At 39.6% G+C, this 26,748-nt stretch overlaps 2 protein-coding genes across 3 annotated transcripts in view; both read left to right on the top strand.

Annotated features, from left to right (window-relative positions):
* Window positions 1-5,132: 5,132 nt before the first annotated feature.
* On the top strand, window positions 5,133-25,173 carry hrh1 (histamine receptor H1). Of its 2 annotated transcripts, XM_088338101.1 has the most exons (3): window positions 5,203-5,255; window positions 20,760-20,946; window positions 21,074-25,173. In XM_088338101.1, exon 3 carries the CDS (start codon window positions 21,236-21,238, stop codon window positions 22,826-22,828), a length of 1,593 nt encoding a protein of 530 aa, XP_088194227.1. In that variant the 5' UTR covers window positions 5,203-5,255; window positions 20,760-20,946; window positions 21,074-21,235; the 3' UTR covers window positions 22,829-25,173. The 2 variants fall into 2 exon arrangements, with proteins under 2 accessions (XP_088194226.1, XP_088194227.1); XM_088338100.1 differs by lacking the exon at window positions 20,760-20,946 and having other exon boundaries at window positions 5,133-5,255.
* Window positions 5,236-26,748, top strand: part of atg7 (ATG7 autophagy related 7 homolog (S. cerevisiae)) — a 106,612-nt gene continuing 85,099 nt past the window's right edge. The window contains exon 1 of the mRNA XM_088338098.1: window positions 5,236-5,255. The gene's annotated coding sequence lies outside the window, so the exon portion shown is untranslated. The remainder of the gene's footprint in view (window positions 5,256-26,748) is intronic.

Raw genomic sequence — 26,748 nt, 5'->3', positions numbered from 1 at the left:
CACTTACGCGTCCGAGCAACCTGCTCCCAGCGACCAGCGATCTACGGATCGTGTGTACTATCCTTTTCCTTCTTCCCAATAAACCTAAGAGAAACGCACACAAGTGGGTCCTGTCTCCGTTCTGGTCCTGCCAAAAATATTTTAATTGTACAACATTTTAAAAATAAACCCAGCAGTGAAGAGAAAGTGTAAACACAATTGATTAGATTAAAAAGTTATAATAAATGTGTAATCTTCCAATTAACCAACAGCATTACTATTGTGCTAGTCAAAATGGTCCCAGGAGATTACTATCCATCTGATCAAACTACTCACCTAGCATCGATAAAAGCGATATTTGGATGAATACCCCCACCCTTAATGGGGGCATAGTGCATTTTTCAAGTTATCACATGGTATTGGTGGGGACAAAGCAGTGATTGCTCGATATTTGTGAGGACATGTCCCCTCTGTCCATGCCAAAACAATGCCCTTGGCTCCTGGGGACACAAGTGCTCAGCAAAGTTGACTTTTCTTTGGCCTATTTTGCTGCTGTGGAAGGTTACGGCCATATGGCTCACCGCCTGCAAACACGAGTCAAGAATCAATGAGTGCAATGCGTCACCTGCTGGCACACCAAGGTACAAGAGGTCGAAAAATTATGCTGTCATGCAGAAATGAATTCACGATGATTGCAACTTTGCTGCAATCAATTAATGTTCCGGTGTGGTCTGCAGGCTTATATGTTTCTAAATTCCAGGAACAGCCAAACTCTGACAAAGTTTCCTGAAAATATTACTGGAATGACCGATCTTCAGGAGATTTGGAAATTACTGGTTTTCTGAAACTGCTTTCTTATCAAGTGTGATGTACATTTTCCCTTAACATCAAGGGACAAAGGGACAGCCTTGAGGAATTTACTAAAAACAGGAAGCTTTAAGTCAACTCAAGTCATGTTTAGTTGTATAGCCCTTAATCACAAGGAGTCTTAATTTAGTAATAGAAATAAAAATGTGTTTCGATTAATGGGACTGCATGAGAATTATTTTTAACACATTTTTTTCTGGAGTGGACTTTTCCCAAAATTGTATTTTTTGAAGAGCAAGAGGTTTGCAACTCTAAAAGTATGTGGATTGTCTAATTCTGTGCTTCTTAAATGAGGGTGCATGAAACTCGGGGGTATATGAGGTTATTTTAGGCCAAAGGTCTCCAACGTGTCGCCTTTGGCTGTGCCTCACTTGTCGTTACGGAAATGTAAAATCAAAAATATATTAAATAGCAGCGCAGTGGTTAGCGCTTGTGCGGCACAGTTCATGTCATGGGAACCTGTCGTGGGTTCAAATCCAGCTCCAGACTTCCTGTGCGGAGTTTGTATGTTCTCCCCGTGCTTGCGTGGGTTTCCTCCGGGCACTCCGGTTTCCTCCCACGTTCCAAAAACATGCATTTCAGGTGGATTGGCCGGTCCAAATTGTCCCTACGTGTGAATGACCGAATGAGTTGTCTGTCCCTGTGTGCCCTGCGATTGGCTGGCAACCAGTTCAGGGTGTCCCCTGCCCACTGCCCGGAGATGGCTGGGATGGGCTCCAGCCCCCCCGCGACCCTAATGAGGATAAGCGGTACGGCTAATGAGATGAGATGAGATGAGTTATATTTATTCACTCGTAATGTTTGTTTCATCATTAAAAGTAACTTCACAATTTCCATAATGTATTTTTAAAAAAAACCCGTTTGGTGAAACAAGCTAGGTGTCCTTGGGAGTAAGGCGCCCGCCCCGAGACTGGAAGGTAGTGAGTTCGAGTCATTGGTCATTGGTACTTGTTGACTCCTTGCTCAGTATTTAGGTGTTGGAATTGGGGGGTTCGGTCATTTAATGGCTCCCAGCGAGATGTTGCACCACATCAGTTAAGTTGAGCGAGGGGGCTGGGAATCCCCTCCACGGTATCAATCTCCCAGAAAGAGTCAAACATGTGAACGTGTTCTTGACTGTAGCCACCTCCCACTAGGATGATATGGCTCCGGTATATACAGTATATATATATATATATATATATATATATATATATATATATATATATATATATATATATATATATATATATATATATATATATATATATATATATAGGACCCGCCTATATATATATTATATATATATATATATATATATATATATATATATATATATATATATATATATATATATATATATAGGACCCGCCTATATATATATATATATATATATATATATATATATATATATGTATATATATATATATATATATATATATATATATATATATATATATATCTCATCTCATCTCATTAGCCATACCGCTTATCCTCATTAGGGTCGCGGGGGGGCTGGAGCCCATCCCAGCCATCTCCAGGCAGTGGGCAGGGGACACCCTGAACTGGTTGCCACCTAGTCACAGGGCACACAGGGACAGACAGCTCATTCGCTCATTCACACCTAGGGACAATTTAGACCGGCCAATTCACCTGAAATGCATGTTTTTGGAATGTGGGAGGAAACCGGAGTGCCCGGAGGAAACCCACGCAAGCACGGGGAGAACATACAAACTCCGCACAGGAAGTCTGGAGCTGGATTTGAACCCACGACAGGTTCCCGAGACATGAACTGTGCCGCACAAGCGCTAACCACTGCGCCGCCGTGCTGCCCATATATATATATATATATATAGATGTGGAGTGAGGCACACAATTATCTTGCCTCTAGCAGAGGCTGATAGTGAGACCAAGGATTTGGATTTGGTACACACCTCAGTCCCAAGCAATAGAATTAATGATAATATTAGTAGCTAACTGCAAGTCAAGGCATCCAGTCATATTTTTCTCGTTGTATGGACGAAGGTTCGTTTATTTGTTAATTGAACTGTTCCCACTACACAAGAACCTCACTGCACAACGCTGCAGTCGAGTAGTCCCTATTTATAATGGAATAACCTTCAGTTCAACCCAATATATAGTTCCAGAGCATTTTTATGAGAGGCAGAGTCGAGTTAATATTCATAATTATAAAAAATATATATATTTTCACATTCTTTTCTTGACTGATAAAAACAAATCAAAGATACAGAGAGTAATCAACACAGCCTAGAAAATTGTTGGCTTTCTTCTGCTCACCAAAAGTCAATTCAAGTCACATTTTGTATAGCCCTAAATCATAAGATGTCTCAAAGGACTGCACAGGTTACAATTACACCAATCCCTTATCTTAAACCAACATGCCACTACAGTAACAGTATAATACAAAAACTTAAAAACCTCAGAATGAGGAAAATAAGAAACCTTGAAAGGGGCCTCATAAGTGGTAATCCCCCTTCCAGGATGACCATGGTGCAATAGATTTAGTATTGGGTAACAGTACACAAAACATACTGAACATCAATAAAAGAAAACATCAGTAATATGTTGAAATTTGTCCAGAAAGTTCATGACAGCAAAGACACCTCAAGCGTGTAAAATAGTCCAAAAAGTCCATAACTGCAACGACGCAGCTTTTCATCTCTGCCGGCTGGTCGATGCAGACGTTGACATGGTTCAGGTCCATCACAGAAACACCAAGATCAGTCTGAAGCAAGATACTGGGAAAATATAAAGCCGGGGTAGCTCATCAAAGTCATCTTGCAGCCATCATGTTCAATAATGATACACAACCATGGTCTTCTTACATTTGTGAGTGTAGTAAACCCAACAGCGTGAAATATTTACACACTCCAAAACACGCAATTAGACAAACAAAAGAAAAAATCAGCTGAGAAGCATCTACATCAATGGACATTGCTTGTTGCTAGCTGTCTGCTGAGCCCCATAATTCCTATTTACAAATACAGACTAGTAAAAAAATGTCTTGTCCGGGCCATAGAGCAACCAAATATGTGATTCACATCTTTTTCCACCAATTGCAGGCTTTGTTTTGCCCTGCTTTAGCCTATGCGAGCCTGTAAATACTAAAAGGGACCCGCCTATTTTACCTTCGAATATATTTAGCCAATAGTGACTGATTCAAATGATGATTGACACATTGGTTGGGAAATGAAAGGCCAGTATATATATATATATATATATATATATATATATATATATATATATATATATATATATATATATATATATATATATATATATATATGCCAGCATACACCGCATACTACTTTCCCTTTGGGGGAAAATCTAGTAGTTGCGAGACCTTGCGACTCAATATTGATCCAAATATAAGGCGCATGGTCAGCCTTTGAAAAAAAATAAGGTTTTTAGGTGCTACATATAGTCGTGAAAATACGGTAGCCTATTTGTCCTGGCGGTCTTTTATCTTATTGTTCTCTTTAAACCCTTTATTACATGTTTACACTGGAGTGTCATGTCTAATCTTAATGCGTACAATGTATCTTAACATTGTATCGATGACAATATAGACAATATAGAGGAAATTCAAATGGAAGATTTTCTATTACCTCCTAAAATTAGGAAAAGTTTTCTGGAGATTCACAAACAAGCTGGAGAGCATGTGAAGAGGAAGACGTTGACCACGTGCATCCACGTTGGCTGTGTCTGAAAATACAAGATGACTGGACAAATTATGCTTTGGTTTAAAGAAAATTGTGGGATACCCAACACATTCAAGGCGTTCTATTTGAGGAATCAAACAGGATAAATGATGAATACCTGGTAGAAATTATTCTAACGGCTGGCAAAAAAACTAATACGGTTATGGATTACACAGGAGCCCCCCGATGTGGAGCAGTGGAAGTGCAATATGGAGTAATTATTTGTTGCGGAGAGGACCACATTTCGATTAAGAATACAGGTGACCCGATTCATTGATACATTGAAAAAAGGGAGGGAAAATAAGGACAACACTAATGAACAATGAAGACTGGACGGACAATGCTGTACCCAACCCTGCAATGTTGTCTTGTTTTATGTTTATTTTTGTTTTAACAAAAAATGGCAATTCAATTCAATAATTCCATCATTAGTGATCCCCCATTAATGAACCTTTCCTCAATGCCCCCTCCCTCGGACAAGTCCTTATCTGATGTATCCTCAAATGAATACAAGACGTCTGTTTTCATGCATGCATCGCCAGTTTCCATCACGATTTTCCTCTGCTGCTGAGAACTTCATGACCACTTTCCGAGGGGACGGTGGGGGCTGCACTGCGCTCGTCACATCAGAGCTTCGGCGACTCCATTAGGGAGACAAGGTGCCTTTTTGTGGAGACTGGAAGACATTGCAGGATTATCACACGTCTGGTAAGAACCAAATCTATTTTGCTTAACGCATAAATACTCATTCATTTCGTCTGGCTGAACTGTGTGCGTTTGTTGCGTGCGCAAAAGTTGCCCTATGTGCGGCTCAACAGGCGCATGAAACCTTAATGTTTGATGATTCAAATATTGCTTCCTAATTGACCACAAGTCTGCGAACAGGACGTGAGATTTGCGCTCATTTGAATGCTTCCTCCGAGTGATAACCATATCCGGGAGGCACAATGGTCATTACGCACTATTCCATCAGTGTGTGCATGTTGGGGAGCTCGGGCAGTGTTGGAAGCAGGGGCGATTCTAGGTTCAGAGATTTAGGGGTGGTGAGCACCCAGATCAAGGGTGGGCAAACTACAGCGCACCAAATAAAAAAGATCAAAATACAATAAAGATATTAGGGATAAAAAGTATTATTATTTTTTTTTTGGGTGCCAAACTTTCCCCTTTGGTTCCTTTGTGTGTTTGCAAGAAAATACTACAAAAATACTACAAAAATAAACAACATTTATTTGTCTTCATTCTGATCAGAAAAACTACAGTAATACAATGACAGAGAAATACTATAACAAAAATATTAAAACAGAACTCATGAGTAGAATATTAGTATCTCAAATGAAAGAGTAATCCGCTGCCACCTATTGATATAGATAATTGTTTCAGTCTCTCAGTCAACCGCTGGAAGAAAGCAAAGATCGAATACAACAACTCGCTTTCTTGCAAAGATAAAATTGGGTATTTTTCCTGCGGCACATTAGACAAGGTCTCAAGGCACACTAGCGTTCCCTGGCATACTAGTTGAAAAACACGGGTCTAAAAAGCCCACTAAAACACCTGAAGATGAATTTGAGGTCGGCAAGAATATGAAATCTGTCTTTTTGATGAGTTTGCCTCCCTGCAAGGTTTTGAGTACTGCACAGTAGCTCAAAGGTTAGCTAATGATTTATATTTGCTCGTTTATTTTTACATGATAAAAACGAGACTTATCATTACTGTCTGGACTTTTTCAATGCACTCAAAGAGGGACAGTGTGTATTTTTAGCGCCTCTTAGTGATAAAAACAAAACTTGCAGAGCAGTTTGGTCACTGATTCTGTAGTTTGTATTCTCCCTTGTGCTACCTAGCACTCATTTTCAGCTGCTTGACACAACACAGTGACATCTTGATGTAAGTGTGAAGCACATTGTAAAGTGCTTTGGGAGGTCTTCATTTACTTGAAAAGCTCTATATAAATGCAGACCATTCATCATTTGAAGTAATGTTAAAAAATACTTAAGAAATTCTACAAATATACTCGTACGGGAATACTTCAAAATGTATCAAAATACCACTGCAACAACACTATAATACAAAAATACTGCTACATAAATATTACAAAAGAAATTTCCAAAAATGCTTCTGCAGAAATATTAAAACAGAAATACTGCAAGATACAATTATAGTATTAAGACTGTATAAACATTCCCATATTTTATATTTCTGTGTCTGTAGAGGTTATATTTGCCGACACTTTTGCACCGTTGACTTTTTAAGAGTTGACAGGAAAATTTTAAGGCCGTTCGTCTTTTTGACGGGTTGAGAATTGGACCATAAACCACTGCTGCATTATGTCCTAGCACAGCACTTTAAGAGAGAAAGAAGAGGTAAATAGAGTGAAGAGTAATGACGGGTGGATAGTTTTTTTTTTTTAAATCAGTGAGAGAGAGAAGCCTGTCCCAACCCAAATGCAATGATTGACATTTTAGGGTCGACCTGGCCCAAAATTTGGGTCGGACTTGGGCTCAGGCATGTAACTACCTGACCTTAGTTTCATCCAATTCTTTTCAAGATAACCGTTCTACTTTTATTTTAACAAAAATGCAGTAGTTATATTTAGGTTATGTATATTCTGTATTTTATTAGCATACTAAGGGTTGGAGTATTAAAAAAGTATTTGAAAGTAATCAATTTACATTCCTGCAACATTATGGTGTATTCAGATTACTTTACTGATTACTTTTTTCAATTGGTAACTGCTAAATGTATCGCATTACATTTTTAAAGTAACCCTCCCAACCCTGGTTATCAGCGGGGTAATTATTGGAACTATGGTTGAATAGACTCAGTCAACCACTAAAATAATAATTTTTCAAGAAAATCACAATGATCCAGCATTGGGGAGCTACTTTCGGAACAGTCAGTGGGCACTTCAGCTGCCCTTAAGAGGCACCCTTGTGCCCGCAGGCACCACATTGGAGACCCCTGCTCTTCATACTATTCAGCTTAATCGCCTTAAGCCAAGGTTGGGAGTGTGACTTTAAAAATACAAGAAGATAATTAATCAAATTCACTAAATGTCCCTGAAAAAATCACTAGCCCGTATACGCGCTGCCCAGTGCCAGTTACACACAGGTTAACATCCTCACGAAACTGCAGGCTTGTGCCAATTCAACAAAATGAGTGCTAAATAGAAGGAGAAATATAAGACAGATAAAAAGAAAAGTGTTTTTTCAGGGTTGGGAGTGTTACTTCGAAAATGTAATCCGATACATTTACTCTCTACCTGTTGAAAAATGTATCAAGTAACGTCATCATACTTAAGTAATATAACTGGGTACTTTTGATTGCGGGTGAATTAACCCAATACCAGATATGCTTTTATAAGACAACATAAATAGTTTAAATAAAATTACAAATGTTTTTTAAAATAAATTAACAATGCAACCTTGAAAAAGAATTGGAGGACAACCAAGATTAGGTAATTGCTCGTAGTTCTAAAAAAAAAAAAAATCTCAAATTTTGACCACATACTATTTGTCAGGACCAGAACGGAGACAGGACCCACTTGCGTGTGTTTCTCTTAGTTTTATTGGGAAGAAGGGAAAGGATAGTACACACGATCCGTAGATCGCTGGTCGCGGGGAACAGGTTGCTCGGACGCAGACGTGGTATTTCAGTGGCGAGCAATGGTGGTGTCGAGAGCGGAAAAAACAGATCAGTAGCAGGGACGGGGGAGCAAAAATCGTGGTCAAGATCAGAAAAGGGATTGGAGCCGGGAAACAGACGGGAATCAGAACAGGAGAGAGTCAGGGTCAAAAAGCTTGCCTAGCGTAAGCTGATGTTCGCAGATGGACTGACAACCGGTGACAGGAAGATGGGGTATAAAAAGTGACAGGTAGCCAATCAGCGTCCGAGGCAGTTGACGCCAAAGGAGCTGGCTCAGGTGCCTTGCATCAGTAATCATGACACTACAGTTCATTAAGTAAAATTAAAACATTCTCTTTCACGTGGCAGACAAGATATACTATGTTTTAGTTTACATTAGGGGGAGATCAAAAACTTAATATTGTTTTAACCACACCAAGCGTTCACTTTCTAAATTTCCAACAAATTAGGGGATTTCTTGTGTCCAAATCCAAGATTTACATGTTGAAGTGGGGATGCCAAACCCCTTGAAAATGTTTAGATTTACTAAGTTTTAACATGCTCACAGCATAACAGTACAGTGATTGGATAGCCGATTTTGAAGAGCAATAAACTTCAAAATACAAGAAGAAGATAATGAAATAAATTTACTAAATACCTAGCGCACATCCGTGCTGCCCAGTCCCGGATGAGCACAAGTTAGCAGCCTCCAAAAACTGCAGGCTTGCACCAATTCAACAAAATGAGCGCTAAATCAAAGGAATAATAAAATACGAACAAAAAGAAAAGTGGTGGACAAGTTGGCCGTTTGAACAATCAAGACTTATGACTCGCACACGTCTTGTGTTAGCCTCATCTTTTCTCTCGTGTCAGTAATTTAAATGATGATTGACAGAATTTGTCTATTGGTGATTTATGTATACAAAATATAGTCTTGAATAAAATGATAATTTTGCAAAGTAATCCTTATTTTGACTAAATGTACCTGTAATTTGAATTTATCTTTTTTTTGTAACTGTAAATGATTAAATAACATTTTGTTCGTATCCTTAATACGAAACGCTGTTACATGTATTCCTTTACTCTAGACAAAGAAACAAGATAGTAAAAATATAATCAATTGATAACAAAAAGTAACTCTCAGCTTGAGTACCTGCTAGTGGTATTATCCTGAGGCTCGTATAATGTTCCAAAAACCTGGGATAAAGACAATTATTCCTTTTTAATATATTGGTACCTCTACTTACGAATTGAATTCGTTCTGAGAGTAGCTTCTTAACCTGAAAACTATGTAGGTGGAAACGGATTTTAAATGTAAATGCGCTAATCCGTTCCAAGCCCCGCAAAAGTACGGTATGATTTTTGTCAATAAATCATACAAGTACATCAGAACATAAAGCACATACATGTTAAAATTATATTACCGCACCTTAAGCTGAAAACAAGATCATGCAAAAAAACTAAGAAACAAAGAATAAGGGAAATAATAAAAATATTCCTTTATGTTTTTGCCCGGCATTTCTTGAAAAACTTACCTAATGACATTTGCGTTTGCGGACTTATGACAATCCGTCGGAAATACTGTATACTGTACTGCATTTTTGACTTCGTATGCTGAAACACCTTTGTAACTATAGACAATATTTTCCCGTTCTTATGTAGAAACAGTCGTAAGTAGAGGAACAGCTGTACCGTCAATGTTGTTTCTTTACGACTGGTTCACATTTAGATGGTATGTAGATAAAGATGATTCGATCTTATCAAGCCTCAGGGCCCTTTCAACAACAGACAGGATACCACACTCATTAAAAACCTTTTATCAGACAATATAGCGCAGGAACAACAGCCTTACAACCTCAGAAGGAATACATTTATTTAGGACTGAGAATGTCTGTGGATGACTCACGTCTCAAAGTGCAAAAAAAACAATAATACTATCTCATTTGCATGAAGTCAACATTTCCTTTTCTCTTTCTGAACACTTTCTAATGTTGTTGTTATCACTCTCCGGCTAACAGTATCTTCCCCTGCCAAATACTAAATATAAAGGATGTCAGCGAGAGTGATTGCTTGTTCACGCTTGTTCGTATTCAAGTTTGCACGCATCCAATTATAAAACATATGTTTTCAGACCTTTAAGCACAAACCTACAATTGTTTGCCGTTGCTTTTATTCCGAACGGAAAATCATATTGTCACCGAGGAAAATTGAATTCCCCAATGTGTACATTAATGTAAAAGACTTATATAATGCATGTTTTTTTTTTGTCTGCAGGTCAAACTCTTGAAACTTTATTCCTTTTATTCTGATTTTTGCTCATGTTCATAGAATAGAATAGAATAGAATATACCTTTATTGTATATTGGCCAATATATGATATAAAGAAGTATAGTACTTTAACTTAAATCTTTCTTCACCCTAGGGAACCAGCCAGCTGGCCCCAAATGACAGCTATGCTTCTCTAGTAAGACTGGTTGGCTTGAGCACTCTAATTTCGACTAAATCAAAATGTCCTGATACTCAAGGTGGGCGGATCGATTCATATATTGATTTTATTGATACTAAGCAAATACTTGGACCGCATTGATTCTATCTTCCTGGGATCAATACTTTAACAGTACACCAATTTCCTGTAGATTGCACAGTCCTTTGACCCGGTTCTAACATTATGCCTGTTTATGAGACTGAGAAGCAAAAACCTTTACCGAGCCTGCTGCTGCATCTTGCCTGCCAGGTAGAAGAGAGTGACAAATCTATGCTCACACCCTTGTCAGAAGCTATAAATGAAAGAGTCAAACGTGAAGCGTCGCACGGTGTGGAATTTTTTCTTTTTTTCAACAATCTTAAGGACAATGCATTGCCAGATATCATTTGAGTAGTGAACAGGTTTGCTACTGTGGCAAATTTTCATAAACACATTAAAAAAGTTCACTCAACGGAGGGCAACAAGCTGAATTGAACCCTGGACCTCTGTACCGTGGGGTTGCGCGCTAACCACCCAGGTTTTTCATGTTGTCATATGTATTTTGTTTCCAGTCTGCACCAAACATTTCAAAGTGAAACAATTGGGTGATTATATTCATTGTTTGAGGGTGTCATAAATGTAGTCATTGCATGTGATTACATTGTGACAATGACACCGTCACGATTACTGATGTGAGTCACCTGTGCCCACTCCTTAGGCGCCAACTGCCTCGGACGCTGATTGGCTCCCTGTTTCTATTTAAACCCACTCCTGTCCCCTGTTGTCAGTCCGTCTGCAAACCTCAGTTTACTCTAGGCAAGCTTTTCGACCCTGACTTATTAATGTTTTGGCTCCCGTTTGTTTCCCGGCTTCGACCCGTTTTTTGGTCTTGACCAGGTCTACTCTCCTTTCCTGGCTTTCGACTCGTTGCTGATCTCGTTTTTTGCTCTCCTGTCCCGGCTGCTGGCCTGTTTTTTCCGCTCCCGACACCGCCATCGCTCGCCACGGAAGTGCTACTTCCGCATTTAGAGCGACCTGCTGCCCACGACCAGCGATCACCGGATTGTGTGTGCAATCCTTTCCCTTCTTCCCAAAAAAACTGAGAGAAACGTGCACAAGTGCTCCTGTCTCTGTTTTGGTCCTGACAGACACTATAAGAAGCACTATGAAAATCGTGCGGGGTATATTGAGGAATACCTTTTTTCCTTCGCGGGTTCGAAGGATCCAGATACGAAAAAGGCAATTTTTCAAAAGAGAAGCTGACAACAGATGTGCAGCTCCTTTGAAAAAAATGTATTACAAAAAATATAAATGAACTAAAAGACAATTGCTGTAGCAATTAACTTATGCAAACTCTAACGCGCTTAGCCAACATTCTCATACAAAAAGGTCAGTCCACAAGCTGGCTATTACAATTCAAACATCAAGTTGAATGATCCTACTGATGGCTGCCTTGTCAACTTTGGGGAGATTTTACTCAAGCTGCTTAACTCTTAGTGAGAAAATCAATTGAATTTTTGTCAAAACTAATTAAAGCTGGACCAAACTCAGTCGTGATCGTCTCAGGAATGTGCTTGATTAGACATTTCATGAACTTAAATCTATGTTTTCTCTCATTGTGTATTCCACTCAAATTAATAAGGTAATATAAATGAAAACACAGCAGATGTTACATAATTACGACTAATTAAGGGAAGAAGTTATAAATAAATTTATATAATTTGAAATATGGGCAGTGACATACAGTATATCAAGAGTACAACAGGTTCAAGGCCCACTGATTTAGTACCGAATGTTCAGCCTGAATCATTTTGTCAATACCACATTTCATTTTCCTCATGTTGAGGTTTTTGAGTTTTTATTTGCCCTCATGTAGGTTTTAGATCAGGGGATGGTGCAATGATAGTTTGTAGTTATCAATAATCTATGGTCTGTGCAGCCCTTTAAGACTCATTGTGATTAAGGGCTATACAAGTAAACATGACTTGACTTGACTTGATGATGGTCAAATGTTTTTAAGCCTTCCTCCACCAGAGGGCCCTAATCGGCTTTGGAACTGGGCACAGATGTCTCCAAACACGTCCCTAATCATCCTTGCCTTTTATAAATGACTGCCTGGACAAGCATTCTTGGTCAGGTCATTGTCATTCTCATTTATTTCCACCACCACGCTAGGGTAGTTTGTTTCTTGTTTCTTTGTTACTTTGCTCCTCTCTTTTTTTCCATTTCCAGTTTTGGTTTCAGATTTATCAGGTGTTGTTTATTTTGGACATTCCTTTTTGTGAACCCATGTATTTTTGTTACTTTGTAATTGCTTTTGTTATTAAATGCAATGAAGTATTATGGTCAAAATAAGGAAATTGCATTCTATGCCATCTCCTCTGCAGGTGTCCAATATTAAAAAACAGAAACTACATAGAGTCAATATAAAAGTTTTGGTCATCTGTAATTTGTCTTTGTCATGGTTGTCCATTGCCCTCACTTAGGCCCGTTTGGCGCCAGCTGTTGCTCGTTGCCTGATTGTCTCCCCTCCTATTTAAACTTAGTGCTCTCATTCACTCCTGGTCAGTCCGTCAACGAACATCTGCACTTGCAAGACTTATGTTTTGACTCTGTCCGGTATCCTGCTCGTGTATCCAGTATCCGGTATCGATCCCGCCTGTCTCGTCCTGTCCAGTATCTTGCTCCAGTCTCCAGTGTCCGGTATCGATCCCGTCTGTCTCGTCCTGTCCGGTATCTGGTATCAATCCCATCTGTCCTGTTCGGTTTCGATCTCGTCTGCCTCTGGCTACCTGTTTTCCCGTGCCTGACTTCTCTGTCTCACTTCTTCCGCCCAGCGATCGCTGAATCACTGGCGTTTGTGATCACGCGCATGACTGCCCCATTCCCATAAAATAAAGCTTGCGTGAAAACGTTACGCATCTGGGTCTTCTGTCTGTTCGGGCCCCGAGAGTTTTCTTAAACATGCTGAACACATTGAATGAAGTGTTCATTTTATGAAACATAAAGGTCAATTTTTCACAACCAGTCACAAATAAATACTCAACTAAATTAACCAGGAACAAGAAGTCTGAAAAGGACACCATTGCTAAAGAGAGTAGCAGAGGCTCGTACTCCAAATACACCTCACACGTGTAAAATGGAAACTCAGGGAGTAAATGGTGAGAAGGTGTAACGTGGCAAATGTGCACATATAGCCATATTGAAGTGATCTCTTTCACACATAGATGGAGGGTGTCATCTGCTGCCGCGGAAAGCAAACGGATGGCTATTTCAGTCGTTATCATGCAGCATCAGTCACATGCTGAGTTGATAAAAAGGAGCGTCTTCACCTGAGCCAAGCTGCCAAGACCTCAACCAAGGTCAAGCAATTGTAATTTTGATGGACACAAAACTCTACAGTGATCTTAAACCGTAAATAATGCAGAACCAGGCCTAGTATTGTCGTGTCTATATGCTGATGACACAACAATAATAGGCCTGGGTACAAATCTACAGGAATTCCAGAACAGAAATGACCCGAGTACTTAAAGTAAAGGAATGGTTTTATAAAACAAATGAACGTTAAATGTATGAAAAACAAAGGTTATTGTATTTGAGAAGACAGAAAAAGACATTTGAATACAGCTAAGGATGGGTAATGTTTAAAAAGAAGAAGTTTCTCTTAGTGTTGTCACAAGCCAGAAACGGAGACAGGACCCAATAGCGTTCGTTTTTACTCAGTTTTATTGAGAAAGAGACCAGTGCTTGCTTCCACGATCCGATGATCCGCGGACACGGGTAGCTGATGGCAGGAAAGTGGAGGTGGCACATCCGTGTCGAGCGAGGATAGTAGTAGGCAGCGTGAAAACTGGTCAATAGCCGGGACGGCGGAGCAAGGGCAGTAACGAGTCCAGAAAAGAGGTCGGCAACAGGTATCAGGCAGGCAACAGGGCAAAACAAGTCGATGGCCGAGACGGAAGAGCAGGGCAGAAACGGGTCCAGAAACAGGTCGGCAACAGGTATCAGGCAGGAGAAAACAGGGCAGGAGAATGTCGGAAGGTACAGAGCTTGCCTAGCTGGAGCATAGGTTCGCAGGACGGTCTGACAGCTTCCTCTTGAAAGCCTAGGGTTAAAAACGAGTCAGGGAACCAATCAGCGCTCAGGGCTGTTGGCGCCAACGGGGCAGTCGCAGGTGCCCCGAATCAGCAATTAAGACAAGTGTTTGGTAGCCATGATATTAGCTGTAGACCCCATACAAATAGCATACAATCTAAATTAGCAAAGAACATTGCAGTGATGAGTTGATACAGGCATATATTTGACAAAAAACCTTTCATATATATACAGTTCATTATGTATGCCACATATAAGTTTAAAGATGTTGGGGGAAAACATAAGGTATCATGATTATTGATTAGAATCATCTGTGCCCGCGCATTTGGGGCCAGCCGCTGCAGGCTACCTGATTGCTTCCCTGCCCCTTTTCAAGCCCAGTCCTTTCAGTCCATCAGAGAACCTCTGTTTGACCCTGACTCCCGACTTTCCCGTTTCTGAACCTGTTTTTCCACCGGTCTGTTCCTGATGTTTCTGTTTGTCTCGGGCTCCGACCTGTTTTTGATTCCAACCACGTTTGCTCTCCTGCCCCGGCTTACGACACATTTTTGCTCTCCTGTCCTGGCTATCAGCCTATTTTTAAGTCCTTGACACCACCATCTCCTGCTCCGGAAGTTCCACTCCCGTTTTGGGATCACGATCCGATTGCGTCAGCGGCTTGCTTCCCGCGTCCAGAAAGCACCGGTGCTGCCCTTCCTCTTTCTATCAATAAACTTGTGGTTAACGCTACGCATTTGGGTCCTGATTCTGTTCTGGTCGTGACATAAGAGCAATATAGAATAGCTTATTTCAATTACAGAAGAAAGCTTTTAGGGTTGTGCATAACGCTAGTTATAAAGAACGTATGAAATATTGTTTGTAAATCCGATATCTTAAAGTGAAAATTAAATCTCTATTATTGGTGTATAAAGCAAGTAAGCACCAACTCCCAATGAATTTCCAACTGCCTTTTTCTCTAGAGAGCAAAAACTCATTATCACAGGGGAATCTAGAACTTCAAGGTCCCATATTCTCCTACAGCATTGAAAAGCCATTGTGCAGCCTGAAGATGTTCTTACTTATGGAACAATATATAGGATGACCATAGAAATGTCCTTTATGTTATTTAAAAAAATCGTCTAGTATATGTATTTTGAATATACTAAAGAATATTCTTATATCAAGAGTTTATTCGGGTATTATTTGTAATAGGAGTCACTAGCGGTACAATTGTAAGTTTGAAATGTCATTTCTCCGTTTTTCTATTTTTTCTTTTGTGGGGTAAGGTTCTGTTTTCTCGTTTCGATTTTGAATCTGTCTTCCTAGTAATTTAAAAATTGAATGGGATAGGCAATTAAAAGTTTGACTTCAGCCTACTCCCTTTGAGCTTATGTTTAACAGTAGTTTTGCAGTGCAAATATTTTGTGGCTCTTTCTAGTTGATAAGTGGTTGATGCTGTTTTAGTTTTTGCGGGGCCTGATAAAAGGCACATTAGTCAAAAATTCAGATCTGCTCCCAAGATTGGACGACCTCATATTACAGATACCACAATAGCAACATGTAAAAATTCAAAATATTTGCCATATGTAAATATTAAGGTATAAATAGATACATACTCAGATGTGTCATATGGATAAATGAACACATAAATAATTCATGTAATACAGTGCCTAAATATATAAAAGAATTAAAATATATCCATTCATTTATTTTGTATTTCTGTATTTATTTCGTCTTGTTTTTTGTCGTTTATTCTGTCATATTTTTGTTGTGTATTTTTTCACAACAAAATGTTATTCGAACAAAAGGGGTGAGTCAAACTGGCTGAGATTTCCCACTGCAATGCCTTTCAAACAATACTTGAATAGCTCAGGCAAACATACAAATAGAATTCTTTGGTGAAAAATTACATAAAAAGATACATGACAGAATACACAACCAAATACATGACGAAATAAATTCAAAAATAAATAAACGAAAAAAATGGATAAAAAAATGCACAAATGAATGACAGAATTGCATTTATGTCATATAGTTTGGTATTGTGTCATTCATTGATGTGTTCATTTATTAAATGACTGACAACTCACTTGGTCATTCACACCTAGGGAAAATTTTGACAGGCCAATCAACCTGACATGCATGTTTTTGGAATGTGGGAGGAAAATGGAGTGAAACCCACGCAAGCAAGGGAAGAACATGCTAACTCCGCATGGCAAGGTTGGAGGCTGGATTTGAGCTCATGACCTCAGAACTGTATCACAGACGCACTAAGCGCTCAGCCGCCATGCTACCCTATGTTTTAATTGTTCAGTTGATTTATTTGTACATGTAACCAAGGGGTTAAACGACTATATTTTGCATGAGATTTGACAATGCTTATGTTAGATTTCAATTTGGATTTTGTTCCAATTAAAACAAATATTTTGGATCAACGCTAAAACCAAAAAGAAACAATGATTCTCTACTTGGAACAACAACAGTTGACTGCACAACATCTGGAATAATTACCACCACGAATGGTACGCACAATTATTTTGTTTATCGAGATAGTTGACATTGGTTGAACAGTTAAATGGCTACTGACCATTGCATTTATGAATCAGATATTCGCAATTTCAAGTACCCTTGTTATTTTGACGGTCTATATTAGATCGAGGCTTTTATTGAAAAGATGCACCCGGCAACTTATTGCCGCGGTCCATAAAAGGTCTTATGACGCATCTAAGTTCAAACACTTAGTAATGCCTACACAAGCAATGTACAAAATACACACACACCTGCCTCTATGGCAACGGGTATAAGCCTATTTCAATCTCACAGTTTAGGGATAAGAATATCAGACATTCAGGACGAGAATGTCCAAAGAAAATTCGACAGACCTTGCTGTGCTGAATAAATATTCAAAAACCGTGAACACGATGTGCTGTAGAATTAAACAAATGCAAAAGGATTCAAGCGGACATAAAAATGTAATTAGTCTCCGTTTCTCAAATCACAGTTTGTGTGCTGACTGGATTTGCCACCCTCTAGTGTGGGAGTCCTTCTGTGTGATTGAGTGTCGAAGGCGGCCAGCTGGACAGTGAAAGAAAGTGCAAGGGCAATCCATGTCAACTTTTTCTTCAAATGTCACTTCGAGCGTCAATTCAAATTAATATTTCACAACAACAGTGAGGTTGTGCGTTTTAGCTGGATTGGTTGGAGGGCAATCCGACAAATGTATTTGCCTTTGAGCGAAAAAAGCATTTTACATTACCCCAAATCATATTCTTCCTAGGCTTTAAAGATATTATTTATGTCCGGGAACTTTGACTAGACTTAACATTAGTATTACATCATAGTAGTCTTTAATATCAATGATGTTAAAAGGGAAGACTTCAACCAAAAAGGTTCAATATGCCCCCACTAGTTTAAGTCAAGTCAAGTCATATTTATGTGTATTGTTCTTAATCACAAAATGTCTCAAAGAACTGCATGGGTTTCAATTCGACCATCCCCTGATCTTAAACCAACATGCAGGCAAGGAAAAACACAAAACATCAGCACAAGGAAAATAAGAAACCTTGAGAAGGGGCCTCACAAGTTATAATCCCTTGTTTAATGCCTCATCATAGTTATTATTGAACTTGAGGAATATCAAAGACACAGCAACTAATCCATCAAAATCGATTGGTAAAGCACTTTTCATGCAACACATCGCATCTCAATGTGTTGTATAAAACATTCAAAGCAGGGCTGCAAGGAACGATTATTTTAATAATCAATGAATTGTTCGATTATTTTTTGATAAATCAATGATTTGGATTCTTAAAAAACACATTTTTGATTTCTTCCTCTTCATTCAAATATTGAAGTTTTAGACAGATAGACAAATAGTGCACAAAATAACAGATTATTCTATGATATAAGATATATATTTTTTTAATTCCAAATGTTTGTCAAATAGGGCAGCACTGCGGCACAGTTCTGAAGTCATGAGATCGAACTCCTGTCGGGAGTTTGCATGTTCTCCCCGTGCTTGCGTGGGTTTCCTCCGGGCACTCCGGTTTCCTCCCACATTCCAAAAACATGCATGTCAGGTAAATTGGCCAGTCCAAATTGTCCCTAGGTGTGAATGAGGGAGCAAATTCCCTGTCCGTGTGCCCTGTCACTGGCTGGCAACAAGTTCAAGGTGTCCCCTGCCCACTGCCCGACGATAGTTGGGATGGGCTCCAGCACCCCTGTGACCCTACTGAGGATAATGAATGAATGAATGTTTGTCAAATAATTTAACAATAAAAATATAAATAAATGCATGCTATATACCTGACAATATGTAATATATTAGTGTCCCACCTGCTAATCCAAGTTGGATTAATCATACAAAAAGAAAACGAGGAACGGGTGATAAATTGCCTTCGATGTGTAGCAAAATGTTTATCCACAAAAAAAACATCAAACACATAAACACACTTTTCAAAATGATGTCAATTTTTGGGGGGTTAAATCTTGATATGATATGATAAATATTCCCAAAGCACTCAGGATGTATAATATTCTTAAGATTAACCTCCTTGTGTTGAGTAAAATATGTTATCATTATTATATTTTATCTTTTTACTTTATCTAAGGTCCTGAAAACCTCCTGTGTGGGTTCAAATCCAGCTACCGGACTTCCTGTGCGGAGTTTGAATGTTCTCCCCGTGCTTGCGTGGGTTTCCTCCGGGCACTCCGGTTTCCTCCCACATTCCAAAGACATGCATTTCAGGTGGATTAGCCAGTCCAAATTATCCCTAGGTGTGAGCAAGTTGCCTGTCCCTGTGTGCCCTGCGATTGGCTGGCAACCAGTTCAGAGTGTCCCCTGCCCACTGCCCGATGATTGTTGGAATGGGCTCCAGCACCCCCGCGACCGTACTGAGGATAAGCAGTGCAGCTAATGAGAGATGAGATGAGATATGTAACCCGCTCTGCTAAAATGAGTCGCAAGTCCATCCATCTATCCATTATCTGCACCCCTTTTCCTCCGTAAAGTCACAGGGGTGCTGGAGCCCATCTCAGCTGTCCTCGAGCAGTGGGCAGGGGACACTCTGAACTGGTTGCCAGCCAGTTGCAGGGCACACAGAGACGGACAACTCACTCTCTCATTCACACCTAGGGACAATTTGGATTCGAACAATTTACCTGACATGCATAATTTTAGAATATGGGAGGAAACCTGAGTGCCCAGAGGAAACCCCCGCAAGCATGGGGAGAACATGCAAATTCCACACGGATAGGCTGCGGCGGCTGGACTTGAACCCTAAACCTCTGCACCGTGACATTCAATTTTTAGCTACAGGCCAATAACTGACAAAAAACCCTGGTAAAACATTACATGTTTTTGGTATTTTAGAATATATGACATTCGACAACACTTTCCCCGTTTTATAAACATAAATAGGGAAAGTAACAAAAACACAGATTAAAATACAACATTTCCAATTTGAGGAAACTAAATTAAACCCTAACTCTCTTTCAGGCTGGTCTAATTCGTTCTTATGTATGTACAAAAGCCTTTGTTAAAATTAAACTTTAAAATTAGAGCATCCCTTTAACTGTACAAACATTTAAATGACATCACGAAAAAAAAAGCTAATGTTAGACATACATTTTTTCCAGGTTTTTGTTCAGAACAAAAGTAGACAGAAGATCGTAATTTAAATAGCCATATCTTCCAAATAGTCCATTATATGCGATGTTGGGGTATTGCAATGACCCTTCTCTGTATACCCTGGTATTCCGTGGAGCAGTAATTCTCTTACTTGCAGATTGCAGGTCAGAAACTTTTGCTTTACACTGGATGGACTTATCAAGGAACTGATCTGCATACCCTCATGAAAACTCCTTGGTCAAATATAGGCCAAAATAGGGTCAAAATTTGACTAATCCATTATGGATAAAAATACCCAGTTTTGATAGTTATTTTTATCTACAATACGGTCTACCATTTTAAAGATTTATATCTTAAACAAAACATTACAAATTAGGTGGACTTAATTCAAACAACTTTTCAGTTTTTTAATTTTCTTTTTCAGAACACGCAAGGAGGTGGGGTCAACCTAACCCAAGTGATGGACCGGTCCATGTTCGACACAAAATGGGTTACTTGGGGCCCCACTGTTAGAGTGTAGTGGTTTATATTGTTCGTGTTTTATGAAATCACACTCAATACACTCTTTCTCTGGGGAGCGTGTAGTAACTCTGCAGCAAAAGTCAACTGAGGTGAAACCGAACATTGACATCTTCTTTGTTGTAGAAAAGAATTGACTGAAAAGCCAACCACGTCTCATAGGGTCACAAATACTGAAAGCCATCCAACATATAATTTCCTTTCTTTTCTCTCTTCCAGGTGTAAACAGACTAACTGACAGACTACTGATCAAGACAATAATCACTTTTCACTGGATGGCACTGCGGTAGTTGTACCAGGAAATTATTTTTGTCCACGCATTTGGTCCCACCGCTGTATTTATCAACATGGTACTGGATCAATAGTCCTACATCTCTCAGGATGGAATCTGCTCTGTCCCTCTCTACGGTATATCAGCACCTGAACACAAACAGCTACAATGACAATAACAGCTGCAACAACTGGGAAGGACACCCGGATGATTCCGAGGCCCCAACAGTTAATCACACAGTCCCTGCTCATGGGCAGATACACAGTGTTTTGCTGGGTCTCTCTCTGGGCTTTCTCTCTCTCCTCACTATCATGATGAACTTGCTCGTTCTTTACGCCGTCAAAAGAGAGAAGAGCTTGCACACAGTCGGGAATCTATACGTCGTGAGCCTCTCGGTGGCAGATTTAATCGTCGGGACTACTGTGATGCCGCTCAACTTGGTATACCTCCTGCAAGACGAATGGAAGTTGGGCATGGCTGTGTGCCAGTTTTGGTTGATTATGGATTACGTGGCAAGCACGGCATCAATTTTCAGTTTGTTTATCCTCTGTCTGGATCGGTATCGCTCTGTCAGACAGCCTCTTAGGTACCTGAAGTATCGAACAAGAGGGAAAGCAAGTGTAATGATATCCGGAGCCTGGCTGCTGTCGATGTTGTGGATTTTTCCTATTTTGGGATGGAGGTCTTTTACTCATGTAGAGCTTAAGCCTGAGGCAGAAAACAAGTGTGACACAGACTTCCGCTTTGTCACGTGGTTTAAAGTTCTTACCGCCGTCTTCAATTTTTATGTGCCCTCCATTTTGATGCTTTGGTTTTACACACACATCTACTTTGCTGTAAGGCAACATTTGCGAGACAGAGAGAGGATCATTCACCCAAATGACTCCTTTGGGGAAAAGGACAATGACAAAATCGAGAGATTATCAAACAACCTCAAATCAGCTGAAAAGGAATGCAAGGCTCCTGTGAAACTTTTAAAAAGTCAGTTCGACCAGAAACTTCTGGAGCAGACATATTCTCTTGAGGAATCTGATAAAACGAAACATTCCCATTCAAGATCACACCGGAGAATTGCTGCACAATGTCAGGATCCGGGCTTTCTTTCCATGACACTCACAGAACACAACTTGGCTACAAAACCAGATAGGGAGCCTGCATCTCCAGAGGAGAAAACGACTGCAGTTCCAGCTTGTTTGCCAGCCAAAAATGTTGACTTAGAGAAGAACCAGGAATCATTGTTAAATGAATGTCACATTACAGTGGCAAACGGTGTTTGCGATATCAGCCAAGAGAAAAGGTACATGTCCGTGGCCTGCGAGAACTACGACTTCGACCCCTCTCCACCCTGGTCTAAAGTTGCTGACGAGACCGAGATGGACCCGGTGAACGAGGTGACTCTGCGGCAGACGTGGCATAGGTTTATCGAAAATTCACGTGAGAGACTCCACAGCTTGAGGATCCACAAGGAGCACAAGGCGGCCAGGCAACTGGGCTTCATCATCGCAGCTTTCCTGCTGTGTTGGATACCGTATTTCATAGCCTTCACGGTCATGGCGTTCTGTCGGGACTGCGTGAACCATGACCTACACATGTTCACCATTTGGCTTGGTTACATGAACTCCACTCTCAACCCTTTTATTTACCCACTGTGCAACAGAAACTTTAAAAGAGTCTTCAAAAATATTCTGCACATTAATTTGTAAGTGTAGCAAAATTGTAACTCAAGGGTGAAATTTGATTTCAAGGTATTTTGTAATATCCTGCAAGTGTTAAATTAATGTATTTAACTTTTGAGTCAATGGAGATGCCTTTTCTTGTAAATCCAAGTTACTTTGGTGGGGGTGATTCTCACCAAGAAGTAGGATGTGCTGTTTCACTCATGAAGCGTTCAAAGACTTCAGTGTCTGAATGTTTTTCTCAGCAACATTTCAGATGTTCTACATTTACGTACTTTTACATAAATTAAGATTTTCGAATAATCTCCACTTGTTTAACATTAATTATGTCATTATCCTAAGAGCATGATTGATACAAATTAAATGTAAATAGTCTGCATTTATATAACTTTTCAAGTCAATGAAGACCTCCCAAAGTGCCCATTCACACACTTATACACCAATATCAGTGTCAGCCATGCAAGACAACTACCTGCTTATCGGGGGCCAATAGGGATTCAGTGTCTTGCTCAAGGACACTTTGACATATAGCACAGAGAACCTGGGAATGGAACCTGCGTCCTCTTGATCCCAAGACAAGCGTTTACCTTCTAAAGTATTGCTACCCTAAGTCATACTGAAGTATACAAAAGTATACCCAATCTGTTTTCATGGAATTGTCCCCTATGGCCCGTCCATTGCAACTAGTGAGGGAGGGTGCGCCAGTTGAAGCACAAGATTGTGCTGTAATTCTCACAGATGGGTAATTGGTGCAAAACACCACATTAACAGTGTTTTTTGTGAGGAGTAGTTTATTCAAACATAGCCTGGAGCTCAAAACAATTGATTCAGGCAGCTATCTCTCCATTCTAATGTAATACCCTGGAACTGTCAGCAAACCGACCAAGACTGTGTAAACAAGGAAATCCAAAGCCAATTAAAAAAGAAAATTGTGTTAATGTGCGGCACAGTTCTGAGGTCATGAGATCGAACCTTCCTCTGTGGAGTTTGCATGTTCTCCCCGTGTTTTCATGGGTTTCCTTCGGGCACTCCGGTTTCCTCCCACATTCCGAAAACAAGCATGTCAGGTTAATTGGCTGGTTCAAATTGTCCCTAGGTCTGAATGAACAAGTGAGTTGTCTGTCTCTGTGTGCCCTGCGACTGGCTGGCATCCAGTTTGGGGTGTCCCCTGCCCACTGCACGAAGACAGCTGGGATGGGCTCCAGCACCCCCGCAACCCTACTAAAGATGGATATATATCTATATATATCTATATATGAAAATATATAGACATATATATATATATATATGTGAATAAATAAACATTACAAAGGAAAATGATGCTACACAAATTGTAGGTTTCTGTTCCATTAGTTGGGAAAGGATACCATGATGACATTTTGAACATCAGTACTTTTTACAAAAACCTGGGAAATGTCAGCTGCCTAGTGTTTTTTGTTGTTGTTGTTTTTTACAACGCGTTTTTACCTAAGTGTAAACCAAATCTTTGGAAAAACATTAAAATTATGAAAAAAAAAACTTACAGTTAAAATTGAAAATTATTTTTTAAAGGAATGTTGTGTATTATTTAGCACCTCCTTGTGGTAATAAAAGTGATTTGAACAATTACCAAAACTACAACAACAGTCACACAATTATGCATTTTTTATTTTATTTTTTTCAAATAATTGTTAGGTCAAGAAATGTGTATATATTGATTAAAGGCAATATTTTTTAAATATGTATTAATTTATTTACACAACATGAGGCTCACCTAGGGAGCTGGAATGATTTTCTGGAATCTTGCTGCAAAGGGTAGCCCCCAAAAGCCCCAAAAATTCGAAAGCCTGTTTTTGAAGAAAATGGTGCAGTTTGGTCACTTTGAGTCTCCGTAGTTTGTATTCTTCCTTATGCTTTGTAGCACTCGTTATTTTGGTTGCACTACACAATACAGTGACATCTAGTGGTCAAATATTACACAGTGTCCCTTTAAACGAGTGCAGATGAGGCAATAACACGACCTAGTGTATTTATGTGCACACCACTGCATGCAAGCACATGTGTACGCTGGTGATTACGTAGTTTACAACATAATGGTGGCAGCTTTTTTTCTGGTCCAAAAATTCCTCAGTCTTTTGAAAAATTAAATCTGTATATCATTGAGGTTTCTCCGTTGATCATCATCTTTAGCCGGAACTCAGAGATAGATGACTCACTGTTTTAATAGCTAGCAAACAGCACTGGATAGCGCTTTAAAGGATCCTCGCTGGTGCTTCTGCAAAACTTCTACTTGCCTGCATATTAATGCATTGTGGTGCCAAAGTGATGTTCTCTATGCTTGAAATGCAGAACCACCACCCAATTGGGACCACGCAGTCTCAACATCTGCAGTACATTGTATTTTACCTGTACCTTCTTGTCGCATTTGGATTAAAATGGCGTCATTTTAAGTTTGTTTTTGCATTATGTTTGAGATTAAGTATCTTAATAATAAAAGGCAGCAGAAACTTGAATATCTTGTCAATGGTTCTTATCTTCAGATGAAATATGATTGCAGTTACAGAATACACAAAACAAATATTTACACAAAAGCCTTATGTTTGAATTACATTGAGGGAAATTTTATATTACCTTATCACCCAAAAAAGAAATAACACAATTTAAGCGTATGTTCACCCCTCAGTACATATAATTCCTTTTAATATATTCCCTGTCATAATGAAACACAGTTAATTTGTGCTTCTTAAATATTGGAATTACAGGAAGCGCTCTCAGACTCCATTACGGCACATAATCACGATTTGTATCATGAAGGTTTATCTGATCTTGCTGGGAGTCAGCAGGGGCAATCCAATCGTGATGAACAAGAGTACATTGGCCTTTAAATTGTAGTCAGATATATGTCAAGGTAGTAATTAGGGTCAAATCAAAACCAGTTACCTGCTATAGGTTTCACGGCAGTAACCCAGGTGCAAATGGAAACTTGGGCTGTTTTGAATTGTATTTCAATATGGAGAAGTACAATTCAGATCATCATTCAGATCAATTCACGCAGATTTTACCTCCTATCTCGATGAGTGTAATGTACTACTCTCCGGAATCCCGAAGTCCAAAATCAAGAGCCTGCAGCCGGTAGAAAATGCTGCAGCAAGGCTTTTAACCAAGACAAGAAAGTTTGATCACATTACCCCGTTATCATTTAACCTGCATTGGCTCCCTGTCAGCTTACGGTGTGATTTTAAGGTTATGTTGGTATGATACAAAATCATGCATGGACATGCTCCCTCATCCCCTTTAGATTTAGTTTCCCAATATGTTTCTGTCGGAAGCCATTGCTTGGAAAATGCGGGTCTACAAGAGCCAAGAAGAGATTTGCAGGTTCGAGAGCATTCTGCATTCGGGCTTTGGTGCTGTGGAATGTTGTGCCCTCTGAGATTCGATCTGCAATTTCAGTGGAATCTAAGCTTAAAACACTCTTATATTCTATAGCTTATGAATGACCTATAGTTCATGTTGATGATATGTGTGTATTCTTTGTTATTGCAACATCTGTTGCAGCCTGGTCATCCTGGAAGGGGGATTTCCTCATGTGCGGTCCCTTCTCAAGGTTTCTTCATTTTCCTCAAGTTGAGATTTTTAGGTTTTTCCTTGCCCTCATGTAGGTTTTAGATCAGGGAATGGTGTAATAATAGTCAGTAGTTTGCAATAGTCTGTGGTCCATGCATCAATTTTAGAGTTTTTGCGTTTAAGGGCTATGCAAATACACATGGCTTGACTTAACTTGACTTTTGAACAATTATTAACGTAGTATAAAAAAAACAGTCTTATTGACACCGTTGAGCTTGAAAAAACACAACAGCACGCCTAAACCCAGACTGAATGAATAAGGAGGCTGCTGCAGCACAAACATTTTTCTTTGCCTGGAACTGTCAGATGCTCAAGGCCTTAGGAGCAGGTGTGCTTTGTGG

This window comes from Urocampus carinirostris, chromosome 6, assembly GCF_059441175.1.
Source record: "Urocampus carinirostris isolate Australia breed hairy pipefish chromosome 6, RoL_Ucar_1.0, whole genome shotgun sequence".
Lineage (NCBI taxonomy): Eukaryota > Metazoa > Chordata > Actinopteri > Syngnathiformes > Syngnathidae > Urocampus > Urocampus carinirostris.
The sequence above is the reverse complement of the archived record's forward strand: the minus strand, read 5'-3'. Positions and strand labels throughout refer to the sequence as shown.